General features: G+C 28.9%; 1 protein-coding gene across 1 annotated transcript; it reads right to left on the reverse strand.

Moving 5' to 3' along the window:
• Positions 1-2762: 2762 nt before the first annotated feature.
• LOC132939539 (uncharacterized) lies at positions 2763-21343 on the reverse strand. The gene is made up of 5 exons (XM_061006766.1): positions 21203-21343; positions 15450-15593; positions 13373-13672; positions 6228-6463; positions 2763-5744 (listed from the first exon to the last, which is right to left on the reverse strand). The coding sequence occupies exons 2-5, from the start codon at positions 15492-15494 to the stop codon at positions 5300-5302; spliced, it is 1026 nt and encodes a 341-aa protein (XP_060862749.1). The 5' UTR covers positions 15495-15593; positions 21203-21343; the 3' UTR covers positions 2763-5299.
• Between the last annotated feature and the right edge of the window lie 4565 nt (positions 21344-25908).

Here is a 25908-nt window from a genome sequence, read left to right on the forward strand (position 1 = left end):
ATTCCGTAATACTATTATATTATTAAATTTATTATTTAAAATGTACATTAAATACATAGACTTTATTAACTTATTAACCTAAGTACCAAAAATAGTAAAAACAATAAATATTATTGTAAAAACATGACATACTTGCAGGCATCTGGTGAAATGCAGTTAAGTCCCATTTGATTTGAAACTTATAAAACGTACACCAAAATTACAGTAGATTAAACCCAAATTTTTAATATGGATATCATCAAAAAAATTTTATTATTACAGAAACAGGACAGGATTTGCATACCACAGGTACTGAAATATAGTCCAAATTGTAGACGGGTCAAGCGGTAGTTAATTCAAAAACAATTTAAAACTTATAAAACGTATATCAAAAATTTGAATATTTTACAACCTATCTTTTGGTAAAAAAATTATGAAAAAAATATAAACTATTGCAGAAACGGGACGGAATTCCACTGCCACAGGTGCGCGTAATTAGGTCAATATCTTGACGGAACGAGCTGTAGTTAATTCAAAAATGAATTAAAACCTATGAAACGTATGTCAATAATTTGAGTATATTATACCCTATTTTTTGATAAAAAAATTAGGCAAAAATATCAATTATTACGGAAACGGGACGGGATTCCATCGCCACGGGTGCTGAAATGTAGTCCATATTGTAGACGGGACCAGCTGTAGTTAAATCAAAAAGGATTTAAAACCTATAAACCGTATATCAAAATATTAGGTAGATAAAATTCCATCGATTAATATAAAAATCAGCCAAAAATCTAAATTATTGCAGAAACGGAACGTGATTCCACCGCCACAGGTGCGCGTAATCAGGTCAATATTTTGACGGGTCGTGCTGTAATTAGCTCAAAAATGAATTAAAACTTATGAAACTTACACCAAAATTTGAGTATATTATACCCTATTTTTTGGTAAAAAAATTATGAAAAAATATAAATTATTGGAGAAACGGATTATACCACCACGGGTGCTGAAATATAGTCCAAATTGTAGACGGGACGAGCTGTAATTAGTTCAAAAATGAATTAAAACTTATGAAACTTAAACCAAAGTTAAAGTTTAGTATACCCTATCTTTTTGTAAAAAATTAGGAAAAAATATAATTTATTGCAGAAACGGGACGTGATTCCACCATCACAGGTGCGCGTAATTAGGTCAATCTTTTGACGGGACGTGCTGTAGTTAATTAAAAAATGAATTAAAACTTATGAAACGTATGTCAATAATTTGAGTATGTTATACCCTATCTTTTGATAAAAAAATTAGGAAAAAATATAATATACATAAAGTTACAGAAATATAGGAAATTGAAAATTGGAGGGTATATGCAACTTAATTTTTGATTGTAGGCTGTAAATAGGTAAAGGGTAGCTCACACATGATTTTTTTTAGCATACGAAAAAAGAAATTATTTTTGTCAATCTAAATGGTTGCAATTTGTTACATAATATATTAATATTATAATTAGAAGTAAATAATATGGTATATATATTTTGTACACATATATTTAAATACATAAATATACTACATATAATATAATGCAATATAATACATAAATACAAATCTTTGGCCTGGACAACGTCGGGCGGGACAGTTAGTTTGTTTATAATATTATATTGATACGATTATGCGCTCCGTTCACGAGGTTCAGAAAATTACACGCTAGGCGTTAGCATAGGCAATTCGTACACTGACGTGGTAGTAATATTACCGTTTCTTAACGTATTGGGAGATCCCTGTTAATGTGTTAAGGGGCCTGCTCGCGTGTAATAAGGGGCAATATTCAAAGACGTATTATATGGTTTGAAAATAGAGCAAAAAGACAGGCCACATAAAAGCCCCTTAACTAATAAGTAATATTAAAATTATAATATTAAATATTATAGCATATTTATTATATTATCTGATATACTCGTTGGCTCGTGTTACCCACTGTACAATTTTTATATTTTTCATGATGTGCCTAATATATTAATTAATATTAAATGAAACGAATGTTATATTTATCATTAGTTCAATCAGTTATTTATTATAGTATTGTTTTTTTGGGCAAAAGTATATAATTCTCATGTTATTTCTTTAAAAAGTACTTAAACGGGTGTAATTAAATTTATTTTTATAGATACCCAAGATTATAAGTAATAATTTTGGTTATGACTCGTTCAATTTACTGAGTATTAAAAATGTATATTATAACAATGTTCTATAATTACCTTTTATAAATTAAATAATAATATTAATTATGTCACTCACAACTATAGTTGTGCACTTAACAGTGAAAATATAAAATATCAGTGTTCCTATCTTCTTTAAACAATTTGATGTAAAATGCTCTTTATCCAAAATTAATTAAAAATATTTTTCATAATGTAAATTCACTTAAGTCATTCTTAAATAATGTAAATTTTAATCATATATGTTTGTGCTTAATTAAATGTAAATCTATTTAGATACATCACAACAAAGTTGCAAGTCTTTTTATTATTTTTGTTTTTATTTTTTATATTATATTATATGTTCGGTTTATTGATTTTCTAAATAAATAGAATACTATTATTATTATATTATAATATAACATTATATTACTTAGTCATATTATAGTTTTTATATTTATATACATTTCTTTTTTTTAACAATGTATTGATCGATTTTAAAAATTCTAAAACACAAAAAAATAAAAATTTAATAATCATTAACGTTTTAATATACTATCCTAAATTCCTAACTTGAGTCAATTAAGTAAATTCAGCATTACGAATGTCAAAATATAAGTAAGTATGTAGTATAAACAATATATTATTATAACAAACAATATATTTAACTTTAAAAGCTTACATTTAATATAAAGAAAAATATCATACTTTAACTAAGTTACGTTAAATTTTTAATGAACAGCTGGGTCACTTACTCACATGTCATATTGATTGAGTAACAATATTTAAAATAATAATTTAAATTTTATTAAAAATGCATCCTACTATTTTTTCTTATAGCAGTAGTTGCTTAGGTAATTACTGAATAAGGTACACTTGCATGTAAACTAAGTTATTAAATGAAGGAATATGTATTTCTTCGTTTTTATTTACAATATTAAAACAGCATGGCAAGAAAAAAACAATAGGTAACTATGTAGGTAATTAATTGATGTGTGCAAAGATGATTTTAACTTAACATATATTTTATAAGTTACCAATCAGGAAATACTAAGTTCGATACTTTAACCATCTAGTTAATTTATAAACCCTTTGACTAGCATGAACGTGTGTATATACGATTTTAAAATCATTGCCAAAAAGAGCAAGTGTAAGTTTTCTCCGAAAATTCCTCTTTATTTGTGTTTCACTTGATTAAATTACAGTAATATACCTTATATTAAATATGTGCTGCCATCTGTGAAGATTGATTTTAGTTAATTAATCGATTTATTTTCATTTATGAATACGTGCATTATATACGTCTTCGGTCTTAATTTTTTTTTAATTTTCGATTGCCAAGCATATGGGTAGAGTCCCGAAGCGCTCCCTGAGTCACTTTTACGTGGGTATTCCAATGTTGCTTGTCACAAAGGGATAAGTTAATTGAAATTACTACTTAGTTCAGTTCAGAATTTTTTAAAAAATGAATCAATTACACATTTACACTACTCGAACTATATTGCTATAATTATAGTAGTTATGCCTTATTCTAGCTTTTGTAATTTAATAAAATTACACTAATTAGTGATTACCACACATTATGAACACAATAATGATAACTAAAAATGACGAAAATTCGCAAATTATTTTGAGTTAGAAAATCATGGAAATTTTTTTTTTAAATCTAAGATTTGAAAATGTAATACAAGATTCCTCATAAGTTTTTCTACCTTTATCAAAAAAAAATATCTACAAGAAAGTCAAATTACATTTTTATGAGCTTTTGAAATTCATATTTTTACAACATTTGATATTCACTCGATTTCTCATGTAACGATTTTCTTATTTTATTCTACTTACAAAACGAATGGCTGTAAATACTTGAAAATTTCACGGAATGTTTATATTAGCATTTTCTATACACGATAAAATTTATAAAACAATTTGACTCTTTTTGAACTTTTTACGGACATAGTCAATTTTCAATTTTTTTTAGTTTTTTTTCTATATATATCAATATCATTTTATTCATTGCGTGAAAATGTAATGCAAAGCTCCTGATTTAATATTACAATAGCAGTTGAAAAATGTTAAAAATACATAGGCACAATTTTTTTTTATAAGCATTTAAAGTTCAAATTTTGACAAAATTTATCAAATTTAAAATTTAATAATTATTTTGGAGTAAAAAAATTATAAGATGTTCAACTTTTATAGCTAAGGATTGAAAATATAAAACAAGGCTCCGCATAAATAGGTTATATATAAATATTACCTTTTTATCTAACCGGTATTCTGGTGGAGTTTACAATCGCCCAATATAAGGGCTGTGTAGAAATGACATATAAGGGACACAAACATTTTTTTTTATCACATTCTTCATACATTAGTAACTACCTAATTTTTTGCTTTGCATCTAATAAACAATTTAATAAATTAAAATAAAATGGTTTCTATAAATTATAATATAATTATCATTTAATTCTGAACATAAAATAAATTATAAATAATATCATTGGTGAGACGCAACTATTTTCAAGTCAAAGTCATAATTTATCCAACTTAAGTTTCTTAATAATAAACATAATATTATGTTTAGATATCATGTGATTATCTTATAAACTTAATGTAAGTACAATAGTTATTGCAAAAATAATATAAAACGTTTTGTATGAGGACTGGTTAAAACAAGTTGAACGTATCCATTTCAAAATGTAGTAGGTAGATAGTTTCTATTTTTCTAGTTGTAACTAAAAGAGCTAATAATTAATATTGTAATAATACCTAACAGAGTAAATCGTTGCAAACAACTATTTCTTTTTCTTATCTAGGTACTACAACAAAGTGTATTAATTTATTGTTCGTAGATAGTATATTATATACTTATAAAATATATTGGCATGATTATTGATTATTCTTTTGTTTTTTATTTTTATTATTTTTATTTTACATAAATTATAATATTATAAGAATAATAGTCTTTCGTTATAAAAGTTTAACCTATAAAATATAATATATTATATGGGATAGAAAAATAGATTTTGTTAATTAATGATAAAAAAAAATTAGCATGACTGTCTCGTGGAAAGCATGCACCCGTCCACTGCCCCCCCAGGCCACAAGTCTAGTGGCGATGACCCATCCAACGTCTACGCAGCGTCCACCGTTTGATAATGATTGTTATACGAAGGCAGCGCGTACTTGTGGCGGTTCTTTTCCGACTCCTCTCTCAGTTGGTGCAGCACTGGCGATTCTTTGGAGTTTTGGAACGAAGCCGCCGCCAACTGCGAGTAGAGTTTGCCAGGTGGTTCGTTGGACTCTTCGACGTAACCGCTGTCAGTAGTGCCTGCCAAGTGTTGGTAGTAAGTGGGCGACGGTGGTGCCGGTTGCGAGTACTGAGCGGACGGCGATTGGGTAGCCGGGTACTGGGACGGTGGTGGTGCTGAGTACTGGGACGGCGGTGGTGCTGAGTACTGGGACGGAGATGGTGCCGAGTACTGGGACGGAGATGGTGCCGAGTACTGGGACGGCGCTGGTGCTGAGTACAGCGGAAGCGCCGTTGGATTCGGAGGATAAGACGACCATGGAACGAATCTATATTGTGGTATAATACGCAAACAAACAAATATTGATAAAATATTGAATACATATAGATGGTTTAAGCATTTGATGACGTATGGTTGACAAATTAAAATATTTTCTACGCATTCATACCAATGAAATAAATACAAAATTATTATTTATAGACTATATTATGCCCACACGTTCTTTATAATATTATGCAGATTCGATTTCAGTTTGTTAGGCACTTTTGATTTTTTTCTCGGATACTGGATAGGTACGCAATTATTGTATTATCTGTTATAACCTCACGATATAAAAATGTATTAGTAAGTTCTGCCAATAAGCTCTTTTTTAACTGCGTTTTATTTGATACACTCGTGATTTTGGACGATACTATTAACTGTAGTTTGTAATTATTTACAGAAGAGCTATCGAGAAAATCCTTATCTATCAGATTTATAATTTCGTGCTATTCGGATCTACGAAAATCTGAATTACTGACATCAATCTCACCTGACTGGTGATGGCGCTGGCACGGGGCCCGCGGGTATAGCGTACAACGTGGTAACAAACACTGGGCCAGCTCGGAGGAGATCCACTGGAACTGGGGCTACGACCATGCCAACTGGGAATGACATGCGGTAACCACCATGCAAAATGGTAACTGACTTTGGGAACGGTATAAGCGTCCGTTCATCATACAGGTAGAATGGTTGCTGCAACTGCACTTGCACCGCGGGAGTAGCTTCCTGCAACCACAATGATATTATTACAATAAACCTACACCAAATCTTGCAGGGATTGACCAGGTTATTCGTTTAACGTTTTCAAAATATGGAACAAAAATAAATTATAATTTAATACTGTTTCGTTTGTTACGGAACATTTATCACACGTACATAATTAAAACGGTCCTTCTCAGGACCAACAAATAACATGGACAAATAACGACCAATCACAGGCCGTTATTAAAAAACCACTAAAAAAAAACAACCGACATACAACTTACAGTGACGGTGGTGACATCAATGGATATGGGAGGAAAATACCTATCCAGATGTATTACCAAATTCACCGAAAGAAGAAAAACTGTGACCAACATAAGACAGAAGATACGAGACAATCTGAAGGAGAGAAAAGGAGGAAAAGAACGACGAAGACAAAAAGTAACGAGGTCAAAGGGAGCGTCATCGGATAGGGGATAAAAATACCCACCCATAGACACCACTCACGACCTAATCGCCACAAGGGGAGAGAAGTTATCACCGGAAACGTAGACACAACCAGACGCCGGCGAAACCGAATACACAAACCGTTTACTAGTCGGTACGGTAATGTGTTTATATACCGGCGTTCCACCGCCGACGAAACTAACTAGGCATAGCCGCCCCTTCAAAGCAAAGCAAGCAAGCAAGCGACGAAACTAACTTCTTCCACTTCCACATCAACTCTCAAGACTTCAATCAAACTATACAACAGACTGAATTGAATTTTGAGAAGGAAGACTTACGAAGACACCAGCCGCCACGACGATCTTATAAGTGATACTGTTCAACCAATCAGGTCCAGAATCGCCACCGCAGTAGAAAATCAACACGCCGCCGCTACGGTTATAAGCACCATCCGTAACGTGCAGCTGACAGCGCCCACCGGCCTTACGTCGACTACGACGAATCTACACGGCCCACCGCCGCGATCTCTCGTGACGGTAAATTGCCTATACGCCACATCGCGCGGTGTTTTCTCCCGGGACACACCTCTCAGGGCTAATCGATTACTAAATAATATTATTTAGTGAACGTCCTCGAAGTGTGATCGCGGTCGACAATGCACGGCAACCCACGTATCTCGACGCGACGTCAAACGGTCCTTCGATCTGACGGACGGCACCCGACCCGAAGCCAGACCTCGGAGTAAAGTAATCGCTGACGATCAAGGATCCGGGAAGCCCATACGCTACCTGCCCAGCGTGGCACGAACCACCACAAGCCAGTTGGGAAGCTCCAAGGCGCAAGGAAGGACTGCCGACCGACCGGACGGACCCACGGAGACGACCACCTGACCAACACTCGACCATAACTCGTTGCCATCAAAATTGCACTTTTCAGTGCTCCCAAAGCATCAAGGCATTTATTCAAGTTGACCTCCCTGGATTCGACTCGTCACCGGAGTACCGCTTAATTAAGTGTGTACCGGAGACGGTCAATCCCCAGACACATAACTGCACGCAACACATGATCTGCCCGATACATTATAATTAGAGTCCGGCCTCGGCCCGACTAACTTCAAGCATCACCGACTGTTCCGACTCACTTTTTCCAAATCTGGTCGGAACAAGCCGAGGCTTTACTCACCCCTTATCTTATATGTATATATGTATATTTTATACCAAAATAAAATAACGTGATTACTTAAAAACTACGTACGTTCTAATTACTTCACGATTCGGAACGTCCCCCCTGACGCTCCGTTTCACGTTTGATTTGAATTTATTTATTTTGAATTGTATTCATAATTTCGATGAATTTTGAAACTTGAACTTTCTTTCCAAAATTAATTTTTCCTTAAAATTTTATAGTTCATAGTTGTTCTAATTGAAAACATAATATATAAATATTAGAATATTAGAATAACTAATATAAAATAGGTAGGTACTAACAAGTTAGTGATTTTATCAGTGAATACTAAATAGTGATGGTGATAAATTATAATATTGAATTCTGACTGTCTTTCTGGTTTCTTCTGATCTAATTTTTAGTTGTTATTTGTTATTACTTTTCTCACGACCCAGATCAGATGGACAATATAATAATTATCGTCGTCCATCGGTACAATTTTTTATAGATTATTGTTTTCCTATTATATTTATTTTATTTTTAATACAAATTATTTAACTAGTATTTAGTAGTTACTATACTCTATTCAGAATAAGCTTGTCCACTTTCGCGTTTTCAATTGAGCCACCAGAAGGGTCCGACCCCCCTGACGATAGTCATATGCACTGTGATTGGTTGTCAGTGGTCGACCGCTGCCGTTACCTGTCGCTGACTTTCGACAGGACGGTCAGGCCCTTCCAGCGGCTCAGCTGAAAGCACGAAAGTCGGCAAGCTTATTCTGAATAGAGTATATTACTTAGTAGTTACTAGTTAGTAGGTACATAGTTATACCTAATACGACACTTAATATAATCATTGAGGTAAAGCTATAGTTAATGCTGTATATATATAAAAAAAAATAAATTATTATTATAAAATTAATGAAAAACTTATTTTAATTTTATGCTTATGTAGTTGTTCTAGTTCATATTTTAAATCAACTTTCCAAATATAATACTATAATAGCAACATATATGACATTATTGTTATTTTATATTGGTAGTTATACACGTATACACTATCTACACCAAATAAGGCTATAATCATTCATTTTAGAAAAAAATACTTGTAGCAATGTCGATGGCATGTCTTGTTTATTGTCTTAATATGAAATAAAAAATAAATCAAATTTATAACTATTTATCACATTTGCAATTCTTCTAACCAGGGCTTGCATTTAAAAAAAAAATTCCGTTTTATGTTATTTAGAATTAAAATGTTATCCAAGTATTGCGTTTATCATTATACAGAATTAAAACGTTATCCAAATTTTGCGTTTATCGTTATTTAGAACTAAAACGTTATACAAGTTTTGTGTATTTAGAATAGTGTTAATACCTATTAAATGTAAAAATAATAACTTATGCAGGTATAGGTAATTATACAGAGTATAATATAATCAATTCTTAGATTCTTAGATTGTTTGCATGAAATAAATGTTTCTACGAAACCAATAGACTTTTTAAATAAATACATTTTAAAATATTTCGTTTTGCGTTATTTTTCGTTCAATGATATTCTATAAATTACATTTTGCGTTATATTTTGTTTAATGATATATAATATATTTTGTTAATTATTATGTTTTGTTTTGCGGTATTTAATTATTTTTTTTACTAATGCTTTCCGTTATAATAACGTTTACACATTTCAATCGTTTTTTGTCAAATATAACGTTACTAGCTGTGTCCCGCGTGCTCCGTCCCCGTGGATAGTTGTTTGCAAATAGTGGGGCTGTTGCTCGTGCAGTCGTGCATAAGATTTGTTTATTTTCTAAATATATATGAATTATATTTCTGTCAAAGTATGAATAAACCAGTCAGGTAGGAGATCAGTCGATAAAAATAAGTGACTTTTAGATTAAAAAACCAGGTTCAAAACTGGAGGAATTTGGTTTAACGGATTTTAATTTTTAAAACAGTCTATGATTGATTAACAAGTTTACTAGGTTTGACCAGATGTAATTTTAGATTCTGAGCGAAGCAATGAAAGATTTGACATTTGTGTGTTTTTTTTATTTTTTTAATTTTTTAATTTTTTTTTTATTTTTGTGTCTGTCATCACCTTTTGGGACAGTAATTGATATTCACTCGATTTCTCATGTAGCTGTTTTGTTATTTTATTGTAATTAAAAAACGAATGACTGTAGATACTTGAAAATTTCACTGAATGTTTATATTAGCATTTTCTATACACCATACAATTTTGAAAATATTTTGACTCTTTTTGAGCTGTTCACGGACATTGTCAGTTTTAAATTTTCTAAGTTTTTTTTTCTATAAATATCAATAAAATTTTATATGTTGGGTAAAAAAGCGTGAAAATGTAATATAAGGCTCCTGATATATTGTTCTAATAGCAGTTGAAAAATATTAAAAATACATAGGCACAATTTTTTTTTATAAGCATTTAAAGTTCAAATTTTGACAAAATACGGAAAAATCACGAAAATTAGCAAATTATTTTGAGTTGAGAATTCATAAAAATTTTTCTTTTTAAATCTAAGATTTGAAAATGTAATATAAGATTACTCATAAGTTTTTCTACCTTTATCAAAAAAAAAATGTCTACAAGAAACTTAAATTAAATTTTTATGAGCGTTTGAAATTTATATTTTTACAACATTTGATATTCACTCGATTTCTCATGTAACAATTTTCTTATTTTATTGTAATTAAAAAACCAATGACTGTAGATACTTGAAAATTTCACTGAATGTTTATATTAGCATTTTCTATACACCATAAAATGTTGAAAATATTTTGACTCTTTTTGAGCTGTTTACGGACATTGTAAGTTTTCAATTTTTTTAGTTTTTTTTTCTATAAATATCAATAAAATTTATTTGTTGGGTAGAAAAGCGTGAAAATTGAATATAAGGCTTCTGATATATCGTTCTAAAAGCAGTTGAAAAATATTAAAAATACATAGGCAAATTTTTTTTTTATAAGCATTTATACTTCAAATGTTGACAACATTTATTAAATTTATAATTTATAAATTATTTTGTAGTTAAAAATGTATAAAATGTTTAACTGTTATGGCTAAGGATTGAAAATTTAAAACAAGGCTCCACGTAAATAGGTTATATATAAATGACTTTATTCACAATAATATCATCAAATATACTTGGTAATATCATATAATATGCTGACTGACCGTTTTCGCTCAGAATCGTTTTTCTTATACAATGATATTATATCATTGAATTCTAATTTAACACCATCCATTACAGTGACCCACTTGTAACTTACTGTACAGCAGAGTGACATACACTTATCCACCTTTTTAATATTCAAATTATTGTTAGTCTCATAATGAATAATAAAATTACAAAAATATCATATTTTTAATTATGGATATAACAGCTGATCAAAATAGATACCTATTCAAAATTGCCTCGACTAAAACCTATAGTAAACTTGGTAATCACTGAAAATCAATTTTAAAAATTGAAATCCGTCAAACTAAATTCCTTTATTTTTGTCTGGGTTTTTGGTCTAACAACCACTTTTTTTAAATGAAAAAAGTATATCCAATTTAATAACCAATGCAATGCCAATGTATGTGCGTACGTAAGTTAATTGACGACGAATATAAAATATAATGACCTACCAGTTGGTATTATGCGAGCCTACTGTTATAATTTAGGACATTTTTAGAAAATATTGACCAAAAACGATTACAGATTAAACTCACACATACTAATGTTCATTTACTTTGCACACACTTACAAGTCATTTTAATATCATCATATTAAATTGAATATATTCATTTCCTTATAACCCGACCGACTTAAGAGCCCCCTTAAGATGATATCCAATCATAATCATATCGATTTCTATCGCGATTCTCGAAATCCTTGTGTGATTGTGGGTGCACCTCTTTAAAATGTGAATTTAGGAAAATCCTTTTTTTACAGTACCACTACATGCGTTGTTACGAAGGTACTGTCAAAATATGAAGTCCCTAGGTATCATAGTTTAGGCTCTATGTTAATCAGACAGCCAGGAATGTTCGATTATATATTATATGGATCTATATAGAATACCTATATACATAATTAAAAGATAGTTTTTTGACATCCAATTTACAACTGAAAGTAAGAAAATCATATTAGATAACTTCATCATATTTTAATAACATAATATTAAATGTGTAGTCGAATATTACAATGATGAACAATTGTTATCTAAAAACGCAAGAGTACAAAGGATAATTAGTTAGATCACGTCCAAAAAAATCTTTATTCTTTAAATAGTTAGACTAGTAAGTCCGTGAAATACTTTTATTGTAAGTTGTATGAACAAAAGACTCGATTTGTAGCGGTCTAGTATGTGCTTGTAAGGTAAAAGTGTTTTATAACCCATTTATTAAGTGTGTTCGGCTATTACGTAATTTTTCGCTGTTTGAAGTTTATGCCGTTTTTTGTCCACTATTTATTTACGCTTCATAAACTTTAACGAACAAAATGTCATTAAAACTTTTAAAACGACTTGTCCTTACTGAATAAATTAAATATTATATACCCACATTTAATTAGAATGTATTTTTTAAACAAATGTGTTTTTTAATACACTTTCTTTTTTATAAAATTTTCTTTTCTGATATTCATTTTAAAATATTGAAATTTTTAAACGTATCACATTTGGTCCACATACTTATGTCCAATATATCATCAATTATCATTGCCAGTTAAAGTGACCTACCGAAATATAAATCACCGTTAACCTAATATGGCCGCACAAAATAAACGTTATACAGATACAATACGCTGGTTTCTGATAAACCTAAATTATATAATATATGCATATTGCATAATTATTATAAAAATATAATATAATATTATTACTGCAATAAATTATAGCATATAGGGACCTATATAATTGCCAAATATCTAATTAATAATAATACTTAGAGCTGAGGATTAATACTTTGATGTACACGTCGTACACTTATATTATAATCTAAACGATGCCATACTATTAAAGAGTGTTTTTCATTAACAGCTAGTTAATGAAATGCACAATGCTAACCTATATAAGTTGTCAAGTGAAAATTCTAAAAATTATTATCATTATAATTTGCAGTACGTAGGTACAGTTTTTTTCTAATACTTACAAAATACATAATATTATATAATACATAGTGGCGATAAAAAACTATAGTTGTTATTGTTAATATAGTCCTAATTTTATTTATTTCTATTCCTTATAGGAATATAAGGAATAATTAAAGTAATAGCAATATTAACGAAAAATAATATTATATATAAGTACTTACGAACGATTTTGTTAATGATTTGCACATTATTATTGGTTCAGTTTTTGAAACGCTGTCAATCTGTGGCCGATAAATCATCCTTAGATCTGAGGACGGGACTTGCACCACTGGGATCAGTACAAAGTGAGCCACATTCACGGGTCTCTCTGTAAACACAGCTAACGGCCTTTGAAACTCGGGTTCGTAATTATTTTGGTAGTTATCGATCGACGGAGATGGACCATACGATTTTGGTGGATCCGATCCCCAACATACGTCCATAGTGATCACAAACAAAACCATCGTCTGAAGAAGCATCACCTCAAAAAATAATTTAATTGTTTACAATCAATTTTAATTTATTATCATAGTAGGTATACGTTTATTGTAATTAGTAGGAATATTATATATTATATCCAGTTTGTTTGGAATGTATGTTGCATTAAAATTAATTTACGATTGTTGCATACCTATCTATATCGCATAATATAATATTACTTAGTATAATATTATAATATACTGCTGGAATTACGTCTGAAATATACTAAGCATTAAGTTTTTTTTTTATATTATATAATAATGTAATGATTAAAGTAGTGTTTCTAAAGTGAATATTATAAAATTGTTGGAAAAAAATTAACATCTCACGCACCCTACAATACTCAGGGTTCAAAAAACCCACCCGACCCTACCCGCGGCTGGGTTTAAATGGGTTTGAACGGGTAATAATGGGTTTTAACAGGTTTTGATAATTTGTAAATGAATGCCATTTCCTGACACTTTTTTACTAAGGCAGTTCCCTATAAACCTAACTTATAAAAATATACAGCAAGATGCTGTTTAAAAGTAAAATAACATGTACCTATTTTATCATAAAAGTTAATATTGTTATTTTTAAATTTTGTTAAATTTGTTTTTACTGGGTTATTTTTACTGAGTTGCATAACTGGGCCCGACCCATTAAACCCTTGCTGGGTTTGGCCCCAGTACTTCGAATCCTGATAATACTGCGCAGCAATGTATCGACTAGGGAAAGCGGGGTATTACCGTATGTGGTGCAAAACCATAGATATTAAAGAATGGATAGGCCATTTGTGCTTATTATACGGGAACGAGCATGAAAACATTTTGAGGTTATAGAGGTCTTAACACAAATAGATATATATATAATTATTGTATATCATTTATGATAAGGCCTCTGCCAGAATGAGAGGCAATGATAAAAAACAGTCTATCTCTCTTCCACATTACGACACACTTCCCTCTATTTTATTAATGTAGCCATGGCCTACCCAGTCTTTAATATCTATGGGTGAAATCGTATAATCAGAATGTTATCAATAATTGATATCATGGAGGAAAACTGAACACACGGGTTTGAAGCGTTTTGCTTGTTTATTTATTGAATTTGATAATGCGCGTGTTTTGATACCACATATTAACAATTATTTTATGTGTTTGTAATCAATTATTAAAATATTTATAAATATTTAACAAATAAAAAATTGTATTACAAAAAATTGTACAGATATGTTTTTATTATTATTCAATACCTTATTAAGTGTAATTTGTATTTATAGTTTGGATACATTAATTTATCAACTTAAAGTTTTTATAAAGCTCGATTTATTTTAATAGTCGTGTTGGGGAAAAATCGTATAATTATACCACAAGAATACATACGGTTTTACCCCAGGTGTGGGTAAGTTCGTATTTTTCAAAAAAAAAGTAAAACACAAATTACACATATTTTTAAATAAAAAACGTAAAAAAGTTTCAAATTAAAATTATAGACCATAAGTTTTTCTATGTATATCAGTTTAAAAAGTTGCATTATGTTAAAAATGACATGATTTATAAACCACGAAAGCTTAACTATACGGTACTCCTCCACCTTCCCCTACCTATTGAGTTTATATCTACCTAATAATTCTTAAAGTACAATATGTGCACTGCAGGACCGATGATATTATCAATGAACATGTTAAAACGGAAGAACACGGGAAAACGTGAAAATGGCAGTGGAGTAAGACAGCAGTCGTGAGCAGTCGGGAAGGGAAACAGAAAGAAAAATAACATTAAATCTAAAATCACTTACCTTCAGTGATGTCGTCACGTCGCGGCCGGTCATCGTATCGCCCATTTATCGACGTGCTTTATATATTGTGTATACCTACTCGAATGACGTTGCGCGTTGGCTGAGCCTGAAGACCAAATGGTAGCGTGTGCACCTGGTCACCGCCTATAAAAAGGACACGCGATGAGCTTCAGTGGCAAAACGGTCGCGTAACAGAGATATAACCCGAACAGGTACGTATTATAGGTAATGTACATTTATATATATATATATATATACATACGCACACGCCGCACATTACCTGGGTGTTCAGTATGCGCAAAGCGTGCAAAAGTAAAAGTTTTCCCGAAATTTAAAAATAAACGAAATGCTACAAAAGAGGCGTGAACAAAACGTTTGACTTAGGTATAGTGTATGAGTATATAATATGAGCATTGTAGTAGGATAATGCTCGCGCTTTCGTCGACCTTGCGTCGACATGTATATGTTATTATATTGTATTCACGCGCATTCCCTCGAATCATAATGGCCAATACAGGTGTCTGGCATTTTTTTAACAGAAAAATAATTATAATCTCGAGGTATATAGGTAGACGTTGCAGCAGACCGCATAAAAACCGTCTATGATGAGCATTATTTCTCGGCGACGTTTATACATAATATAGCATAATAATATAGAGGTGCATATGTATTATAATATATATAAGTAAATAGGTTAGGTTATACTTATATATTTATATACGTGCATCGTTTCATATATTACAAAAAAAGTATCTGTATAAGGACGTCGTACTGTACAAATATTGTTTAGTACGCAATTTGTCGATTTTTAAATTTTATAAAAATAAATTAATAATAATCTGGTCGTTCGGTCGACGTGAAATTCAATTATCGTTTAATTGTAGCGCTATTGTCGATGTGGATACATTTATTGTATATTTTTTATTACTAGCACTAAAAAATATGTGGTTTTAATATTATTAAAATAACGGTCTGGCAATAAAATTCAATGCAGATTTTAAATAAAGAAGAAGAACTCATGACGTAGTAATCTAGTCGCAAAATATAGTGTAGGTATAGGTTGAGGCTATCGCTAAAAATCTAAACTCTTTATTTGACAAAATATTGTTTATAATTATTATTATTTTGTACTATATATTGATATTATAGCTTTGAAGTTTAATTAGTTCAATTATTACAGCGCTCTAAACAAAAGTATAATTCTTATAAGCTATTGTACAGTTTACCCTTTATAACACTCATGCATAATATTATTATTATAATAATATATTAAAATGTTGTATTTATATTGCATTTAAAATAAGTTGTCACAATCATTCATCAAATGCACAAAAGTTATGGATAGTATATAATTTGAAGCGTGACTAAATCCAATACGTTTACTTTTTTAAATCAAATCGAGAATATTATTTATTCTCAAGACAAATTCGTTTTTGATTACACGTGTATAACACAGGAATGCATAAAGTATATATTATGTAGTGAGTATTATGTACCCACTAATATATATGTATAAATATTTATTTTTTTTTATGTAAATCAATTTGTAGAGTTGAATATATCTCGAAAACAATCAGCATACGAATACGTACGTAATGCATATGTTGAGACGTATATTATGTGAATTAATGCAATTTAAAACACATTAGGTATGAAATAAAATGTCTATAGCGTCTCTGTAGTCGTACGTTTATATTATATATAGTTATTGTACCTTTAACACAGTGCGAATAATACCACGCGGTACAATGATCTATACGGATGAGTATAAATTGTACTTATAATATTTTTATTGCGTTGTTGTAAAACGATCCGAAAGTGAGATATATATAATATATATAATATTAACATGTAGGTACATTCTTGCCGCACTCCGTTAATATAATAATACAGGTAAATAACAATAATATAACGTCTGCGGTGGACGCAAGCATCGTCATAATATACTATCATTGTAACAGTCTTGTAAAGTATTGCTGTATTCGCTGTAATAGATAATGACGTGATGTAAAGTTGCTAAGTGAAAAAAATGACTACGTGCAGGCCACATAGACAGGCATTAAGGTATATACCCTATCCCGCATACGGACGATCGCGTTAAATAGATAATATTATTATAGGTTATTGCAATTTTTTTTCTCTCTGCTTAACGAATATTGTACTGTATAACACATAACGCCGAGTGTTGGATATTTGTGGCGAAGTCGTTGACTTCAGAGGTCTTCGACACCGAGGTTTCCCACACTTTTATTATACTTATATTATTACTATGTACATATAAATACATAGCTAGGTAGGTATAACGCCTGACCTAATATCCGAACGCATTAAAGCGACAAACAAATACTAAACGTTTTTATTTTTTTTTGTACCTGAGTAGGTTACATGGAACAGTGATATATATATATATATATATATATATATATATATATACACATAATTATTTAAACGTGCGTAGGACTACGCCATGATATTATTTATTAGGTATAATAATATTTATTAGTAGTTATGTAGGTACGATAGCCGTGGTATGCTCAGTGTTCGGACTTATCTAGATAATTATTTATTCATCTTTTATCTTATCTAGATAAATAGTTACAAGATATCTAAACGTCCATCTTAGATAAATTTTTTACTTATCTAAATAAATTTATCTAGATACATTTTTTATTGATAAAAATCGTGAAATTGTACAAACACATTTTAAATATTTATACAGATTCTCAAACCAAGTTTATGGTTTATAAATAATGTAATTATTTTTATTTATATCATTATTATTATTATGTTCCTAGTGCCCAACTAAAATATACCTAAATTTAATACCCATTTAAAAAAAAATTGTATCTTTTTTTATCTTTATCTAGATAAATATGAGTTAAGTTATCTTTTATATCTATCTAGATACATTTGAGTTGCATTATCTTTATCTTTATACAGATAAAAAAATACTTATCTAATCCGAACACTGGGTATGCGTGAACGGATGTCTTTCTTGGACGCCGGAAAAATTATAAAAAATAATATAGGTTTAAGCACCGTATACATTTTGTCACGTCAGTGTCAAGTTGAAGGACACCCCATTCATCTGTATATCGTGTAGTTATTACAATATTATATACGTGATGCCATAAATATATTTTAAGGAAACGGATAGTTTTCTATTTATGTCATTATATACGATTCCGTGATATTAATAAGAAGGCTATTGTGCATGTCCCATTATTTCTGCAGTAGTATTATATTATATAGAGCGACCCAAAACTTTTAAAAAATCATACATTGCTTGGTCGGTGTATTGACCCCTTTTGTAATATGTCGTATTATTTTATAGAGGCCTACTTATTACCATTATTAATATTCACAAATATTCCAAAAACCAGTTTCTTCGAGATTTACGGTTAGTCACTATAACACACCACTTTATGACGACACTATATACTATTATATTTGGTAAAATGGCAAAAAGTCAACAAAAATACACGAGAATGTACAATTTAGAATTCTAAAAATTGTATGAAGTAAAAAATTTGCATTTTAGAACTGTAAACTTGTACATGTCTGTTTGTTGGATATATTTGGGATGCATCGATGCCATTCAGCAATTCAGCATATTTGCCTCGTGACTACATTTGGTATAGATTAGGTAGGTATCTACATATTATATTTATTTTTATTAATAAAAACAACTTATATATATACGAATACAAATAGTTATAACACTATAATAGGTACACCAAGAATATAAGTAATATTTTTAGTTAAATTGAATTAATAATTAATATAGACAACTAGGGTTTTAAAATTTCATGAAATTTATTTTCTTGAAATATTTTATGCATTTTTCATGAAATATTTCATTTTGATGAAAAATAAAAATAAAATGTTTATTATACCTAAAAGTTTATAGTCGTCAACTTCTAAGTGAATATTTTTAAAAGCTGATTTATTATATGAAACAAAGAAAATATGTAACATATTTACATATAATTTATAAGTTGTTTAACAAATCTATAATAGTTATAAGTTATAACAAACTATATAATCTAAGTATTAAATAATGAGCCCAGAGCACCTTCACATCACTCAGCCACACACATATTATACGACTTTTGTACACTTTATAATTACTGAAAATACACTATTATTTTATTCATTGTTGGAATTGACTTCAACTTTATTTCAAACCATTATCTATTGGACCGCTGATATACAACAATATTTTAAAATCCATGTAAAAAATGTTTTTATTCTCAAAATAATGCCAGGAATATTTTTCAGCACTATATAATATAGAATAGGTATACAAATATGAAATAATAAATCAACACAAATAATATGTTTTTCTTTAATTCTAAGTGTGTAATCAATTTATTGTTTCTAATCATCTATAACCGAACACGTTTAAAAGAAGAAAAAATATTTTTGATAATTTCATTGAAATATTTCAAGAACAGTGAAATTTTCAATTTTTATATATTTCAATTTTAGAACCCTATAGACAACAATAGACTATAATATTATATAATACAAAGTATTTCATTAGTTTTGATATACAACTATTTTTTCAATGAAGAATATTAAAAATCATTTCAACGTTTCATATTACTTATATACCTACCTACTACCTAGTGATATAAACCATAGTTAGATTGATTATTATGCTTATTAGTTAAACATTTTTATTACAAATAAATAATTTAAAATGTAGATATTTATAATAAATTATAAATTGCTAGGTAGTTGCAGGTATTTAATACTCAATTGTTAATACTATTTTTATATTAAATTACATTATGTAACACATGGATATTTGATTATTGTACCATTTATATCTTTAGCATTTTATTCAACACACGTAGTGATGTAAAATTTCAGAAACTTAATATTCAATTTTATTTTTTAAGAGAGCTTATTTTTTTTATTTAAGGCGTGTAAAATTTATAAATATTCATTGAATTTTTAAGTTTATTTCATAAGCCATAACATTAAAAATATACTTTACAAATTTTAATAATTTAAGTAGGTATTTTGTTTTTGAATATAATTAATAAGTAGGTACAGAGGAATGATAATATTTAATATTTTCACGGTAGTATAGCATTCGCCGAATTGTTATTTTATCAATACAATCAATGTAAAAAAAACAAATAATACAATTTTTCGTGGACATTTCTTACTTACATCACTAAACACAGGTATCTGAATTATAATAATATGATAATACATATGGTATTGAATATTATAATATTGTATTGTATTACTATAACTACAAAGCAGACTGTAATTTCATAAACTAAACAGTCATAACTACCTTTAGCTTTAAAAATTAAAAATTCATAACTCTAACCCGATTTATAGTTGTACTTATTCTTTATTTATTTCCTACTAATAATAGTTATATTTAAAACAATGTTCATATAACACACCTATAGGGCTTTTAGATGTAAAAATTAATGAAAATTAATGAAAATTATAAATTCAATTTTAATTAAAATATATATAATTATAAATCTGGTTTTAAAAATCAGCTAAATACATTTTAAGAGTTGGAAGTTTGGAAAATACAATAGAAAAAACAGCAAATTTTCAAAATAAAATTGCATATTTATTTGTCCGGGCTTTTAGATTAATATTTTTTAAATAACCTAACTTTTTTTGGATAATTTAGTATAAACACTCAAATGCGTAATCAAATTTCGGTTCTTAAATATTATAATACCTAGAAAGTAAAAAAAAAAAATAAACTCTACCTGACAAAAAATATATTATGTTATATTGCAGCACTCTCCTTGGATTTGTTCATCTGCAAAATATTTAGTCACTACTCACTAGTATTCAGAACCAGAACGAACATAAAATTAAATTCGAATTCGAATGATTCTCAGTTTGGCAGGTCACTTGTTTTACGTCCTGACGCTCGCAAATACCCCCACTATAATAGGTATCATTTTGAAATGTCAGAAGATACAAAATTATAGTCATCCAACAGTGGTAAATGAATAAAATGTTAATACTTCAGTCAATTGGTATGTAAATTTTTTCATCTATCTTGTTCCTGTTATTAAATAAAACGTATTTACGTGAACCTTAAAATGTATTTTATTTTTCATCTGGTTTAATGGCGTTGTGCGTTTCATTCAAAACCGGCACGGCACTGTAGTAGGAGTAAGTCCATACTATAATTTAGTCTTGAACTCGCTAGTCATGGTGGTGATGGTATTATTATTTATTAAATTATAATATCTATAATTTACCCATCATTTCTGATACAAAAATATGTTATATCACTATATAATATTATAACACTATATAAATATATAATATATACCTACTATATAGTGTACTTGTTTGAATACAAATTTAAATAGATACCCACAGTCCCACAATGGCCACAATGCAGTGTTATTAATGAATATTTAGGTATACCGTGATGTTTATTTTAAATACCTACAATATTAATATTAATTGTGTGTGAACGTTAAACATGTTGTTCTACTAAAACTTTAAATTCCTGACAGGTCAACATCCTTTATAATATAATTCTATTATACAGCATATCACTATTTTGCTAGGTACCTATGTAATGTGTAGAGCTGATAGAATGTATTATAATGTATCAAGAATCGCGATGTTGCACATACTCTACTACTCTATGTGGTTATGACACCATCGATTCGACAAGTCCATTAACGAATATAATATAATAGTCGACTGTAGACTAATAAAGCACCTACCTACTGTTGATGTAGTAATATTTATATAGAAACTTACTCTGCTATTATAATGTAAGAATAACTAATTATATTATATTAGTTTATTAAATTCATTTAATACGATTAAAATTATATGATTTTATTGACACCACAGGTATACCTACTAATGCATAATATTATTAAATTATTGTACTAAAGATTAGTATGTTTATTTATTAATCAAATTATTCAAAATGTATTGTATTGACTATTGAGTGAAATATTTCCCTACCTAGACATAGCTGTAGTACTTACCTAACCTAAACTAATATAGCCACTATAAAATCAAACAATTTTGTATTGCAATGATTAAATAGTACATAGAGATTCCATGAGGAGTTATAATTATCGGCATTATTTTGCAATCTAAAATCGTCACTGTTGACACCTGATTACATGTTTATGATCAGTGTTGTATAAAAATAATTTTTTAAATATCTAGATAAAGATAAAAGATAATTGCTAGAATAGTTATCTAGATGAAGATTAAAGATAAATAATAATTTAATTATCTAGATAAAGATAAAAAATCAACATTTATTATCCAGATAAAAAAAAGATAATTTTTTTTTTAATATGTATCTACTTACCTATTTATTACAAACCTAAATGAAGTATATTAGATAATTCATAATAATATTATGTAACACATCTTAATTTAATAACAGTTGTGAATTATGTAACTTTATAAGTCAATTAAATGTTATTTCAAAAAATATGTTTTTTAAATTAAGTAAAGGGAAATTTTCAAAACACCATACAATTTGATGTCAATAAACAAAACTTAAAAATTATTTCGACTTGAAATTTTCTTTATACCTACATATATTATGTTTTTTAATAATTCATTATTGTCTTACCTAATGAACACAATTAAAATAAATTAAATAAAAAATACATTTAAATGTATTGTTTCTTTTTTAATAGAAATAAATAATAATAATGATATTTACATAAATATTTAAATAATTTATATAAATATTCAGTATTTAAAATTCCGGTACTTAACAATATTTAATAACTAATAAGTGATAGGAAATTATTAAATAAACACATAGGAGGCTAGCCTTAATAAAATATAGATATACACTAATCATGTAGTTATGTTATTGCAATGCTAAAATTAGTATTGTAGGTATTTTGTTTTACACTAGGCAATATTATTATTATACTTAATTCAGGGCCGTTCAGAGGGGGGGGGGGGCAACGGGACCATTTTGCCCCAGGCCCCATTGTTGGAATATTTTAGGGGGCCCCCAAAAAGTCTTGATGTATAATAATTAAAAACAAAGAACTATCACCGACCACCGTTATTGAGACAAAAAATATCTTCTTTGCGTCATCCACATAATATTAATACTTAAAATAAAATTAAAATATAATTTAACACTTATACAGTCATACAATGCGCGAGTATAAAAGCATGACGTCCAGTCACGTAGTCAAAACAATTTCCTCCACCTCTCGTCTATGCCACCGTTTCTACTTAATAATATTTTAATATATTAGTATAATGTGTATATGTGTGTAGTATAATGTGGATAGATCGCGATAACGATACTCGATTTGCTACGATAGGTGACGGTGCACGCAGCACGCGATATTTTTAGACAAAAACCTATAACCGATACATTGTAGAATTGATTATTCTGAATAGTAAACCACAACCTGCACGGCCGCACCAGTCGGTTGCTTATTACTCGACAGTAGACGTATACCACACTACCACAGTGTCACTGTATTTTTAACACTTTTCTTAAGTTTGGTTTCACGTCTGTCTGTGATCAAATCTTGCGCGCTCGATTTGAGGCACTTTTTGAAGATGAAAAATTCTGAAAATTGGTATAGACCTTGGTCTTGGATGACAATACAATAATCCGTTGTCATTTTGGGACATGGACCAAAAAAAAAAAAAAGGATTGTCCCCACGACGTCGCCGTAATATCTCTCGCAGATATTGAACTTTCTCTCTTCCCCAAAAAAAACCGCAACCTCTTACGAAGCAAGTATAGGCGTGTCCTATCCATTATTATAATATCTATGGTAACAACGGTAATTATTACCAAATAACATTATACCGGTATTCTTTTTCCGGTAAATGACGGACAATAAATTATAAGTACTGTCAAATAACAAAATATATAATACACATAATGGTCTCATAATGAAATTGTTAATATAAAAAAATTTCAATTGGTTGTGGCAAACAAAATAAATGTCTTGTCATTTCACGACCACATAAACTTATTTATTTATAAATAAATCATAATCACCAGTAGTTTGATTCTTTTTGTTTCACAAACATATTTCTTAAACGTTTAATAAAAATATTTACTTTCAACTAAAAAGTAGAAAATAAAAAATAAAAAAAAAAATTTTAAAAACACACTTTTCCATAAAAACATTTAAAAAAAAATTTTAAAAATTGCACTAAAAAGACAAAAATAATTCTCTGTACTTAAAAATAATGAAAAATTTATTGATGAAAAATTTAAAAGTGTGTGGTGCATCATACAAAACATTAAAAGCCGAGCTAAGTCTCACATACACTTCTTTGTTCAATCCTGTTTATAAGATAGTGACTGGCAGTATATGTCAAGTATAAGAGCAAAATAATGAAAAATTTACTGATGAAAAATTTAAAAGCCAAGGAAAGTCTCACATACACTTCTTTGTTCAATCATGTTTATAAGATAGTGACTGGGAATATATGTCAAGTGTATGAGCACCACACACTTTTAAATTTTTCATCAATAAATTTTTCATTATTTTTAAGTACAGAGAATTATTTTTGTCTTTTTAGTGCAATTTTTAAAATTTTTTTTTAAATGTTTTTATGGAAAAGTGTGTTTTTAAAATTTTTTTTTTTATTTTTTATTATAAATTTATTACTATAGCACAGTAAATAGCGATTAGCAGAAACACGAATATTAGTAAGTAATAATTGATTAAAATATATACATATTATTCTTTATTTTTATTAAAATGATTAATTTTTAATATTTCTATTAGTCTTTAAAGAAGTATATCTTCGTATTGGGGCATTAAGCTATAGTCTGTATCATTATATGTACCTGTACTTACAGAATAATACTAAATTATACCTAATACGGTTATACCTATTTACATTCATAATTACATGTTAAATTTATTGAAGAAAACATTTTTTTTTTACTTGTTATCTAAATATTTTATAGCATTTTCCAGTGGCAGACTGGGAGAAAAAACAGTTTACATGTCTATAAAATTGTATTCTATGATTATCATAGTGGTTTACCCCTCGTAAATTAATTAAAAATTGAATATAATATATATTATAATAATATTATTTAAAAAATATAAAAATGTATTCATTTATATTTGTGGTTTACCTCTCGTAAACTAATTTAAAATTGAATAAAATATATCCTATAATATTATTTAAGCGAGAGACTTTTTTCCGTTTACTGTACTCGATTACTTAATTTAATTTCTAATAATTTAATCAAATATATAAGAAAGGACTTCAAAATATACTACCTCAAATATGTATTTGTCTTCGAATACTTTCTACCATTCCCACGTCTGTGTCAACGGGAGAAAGATCTTTCAGTAAACTGAAATTAATAAAAAGTTATTTACGTTCAACTACAGAAGAAAACCGCTTAAATCATTTAATACTTCTCTCCATCGAACACAAGTTGGCAAAGACTCTAGATTATGAT

The sequence above is a fragment of the Metopolophium dirhodum genome, chromosome 2 (assembly GCF_019925205.1).
Source record: "Metopolophium dirhodum isolate CAU chromosome 2, ASM1992520v1, whole genome shotgun sequence".
Taxonomy (NCBI): Eukaryota; Metazoa; Arthropoda; class Insecta; order Hemiptera; family Aphididae; genus Metopolophium; species Metopolophium dirhodum.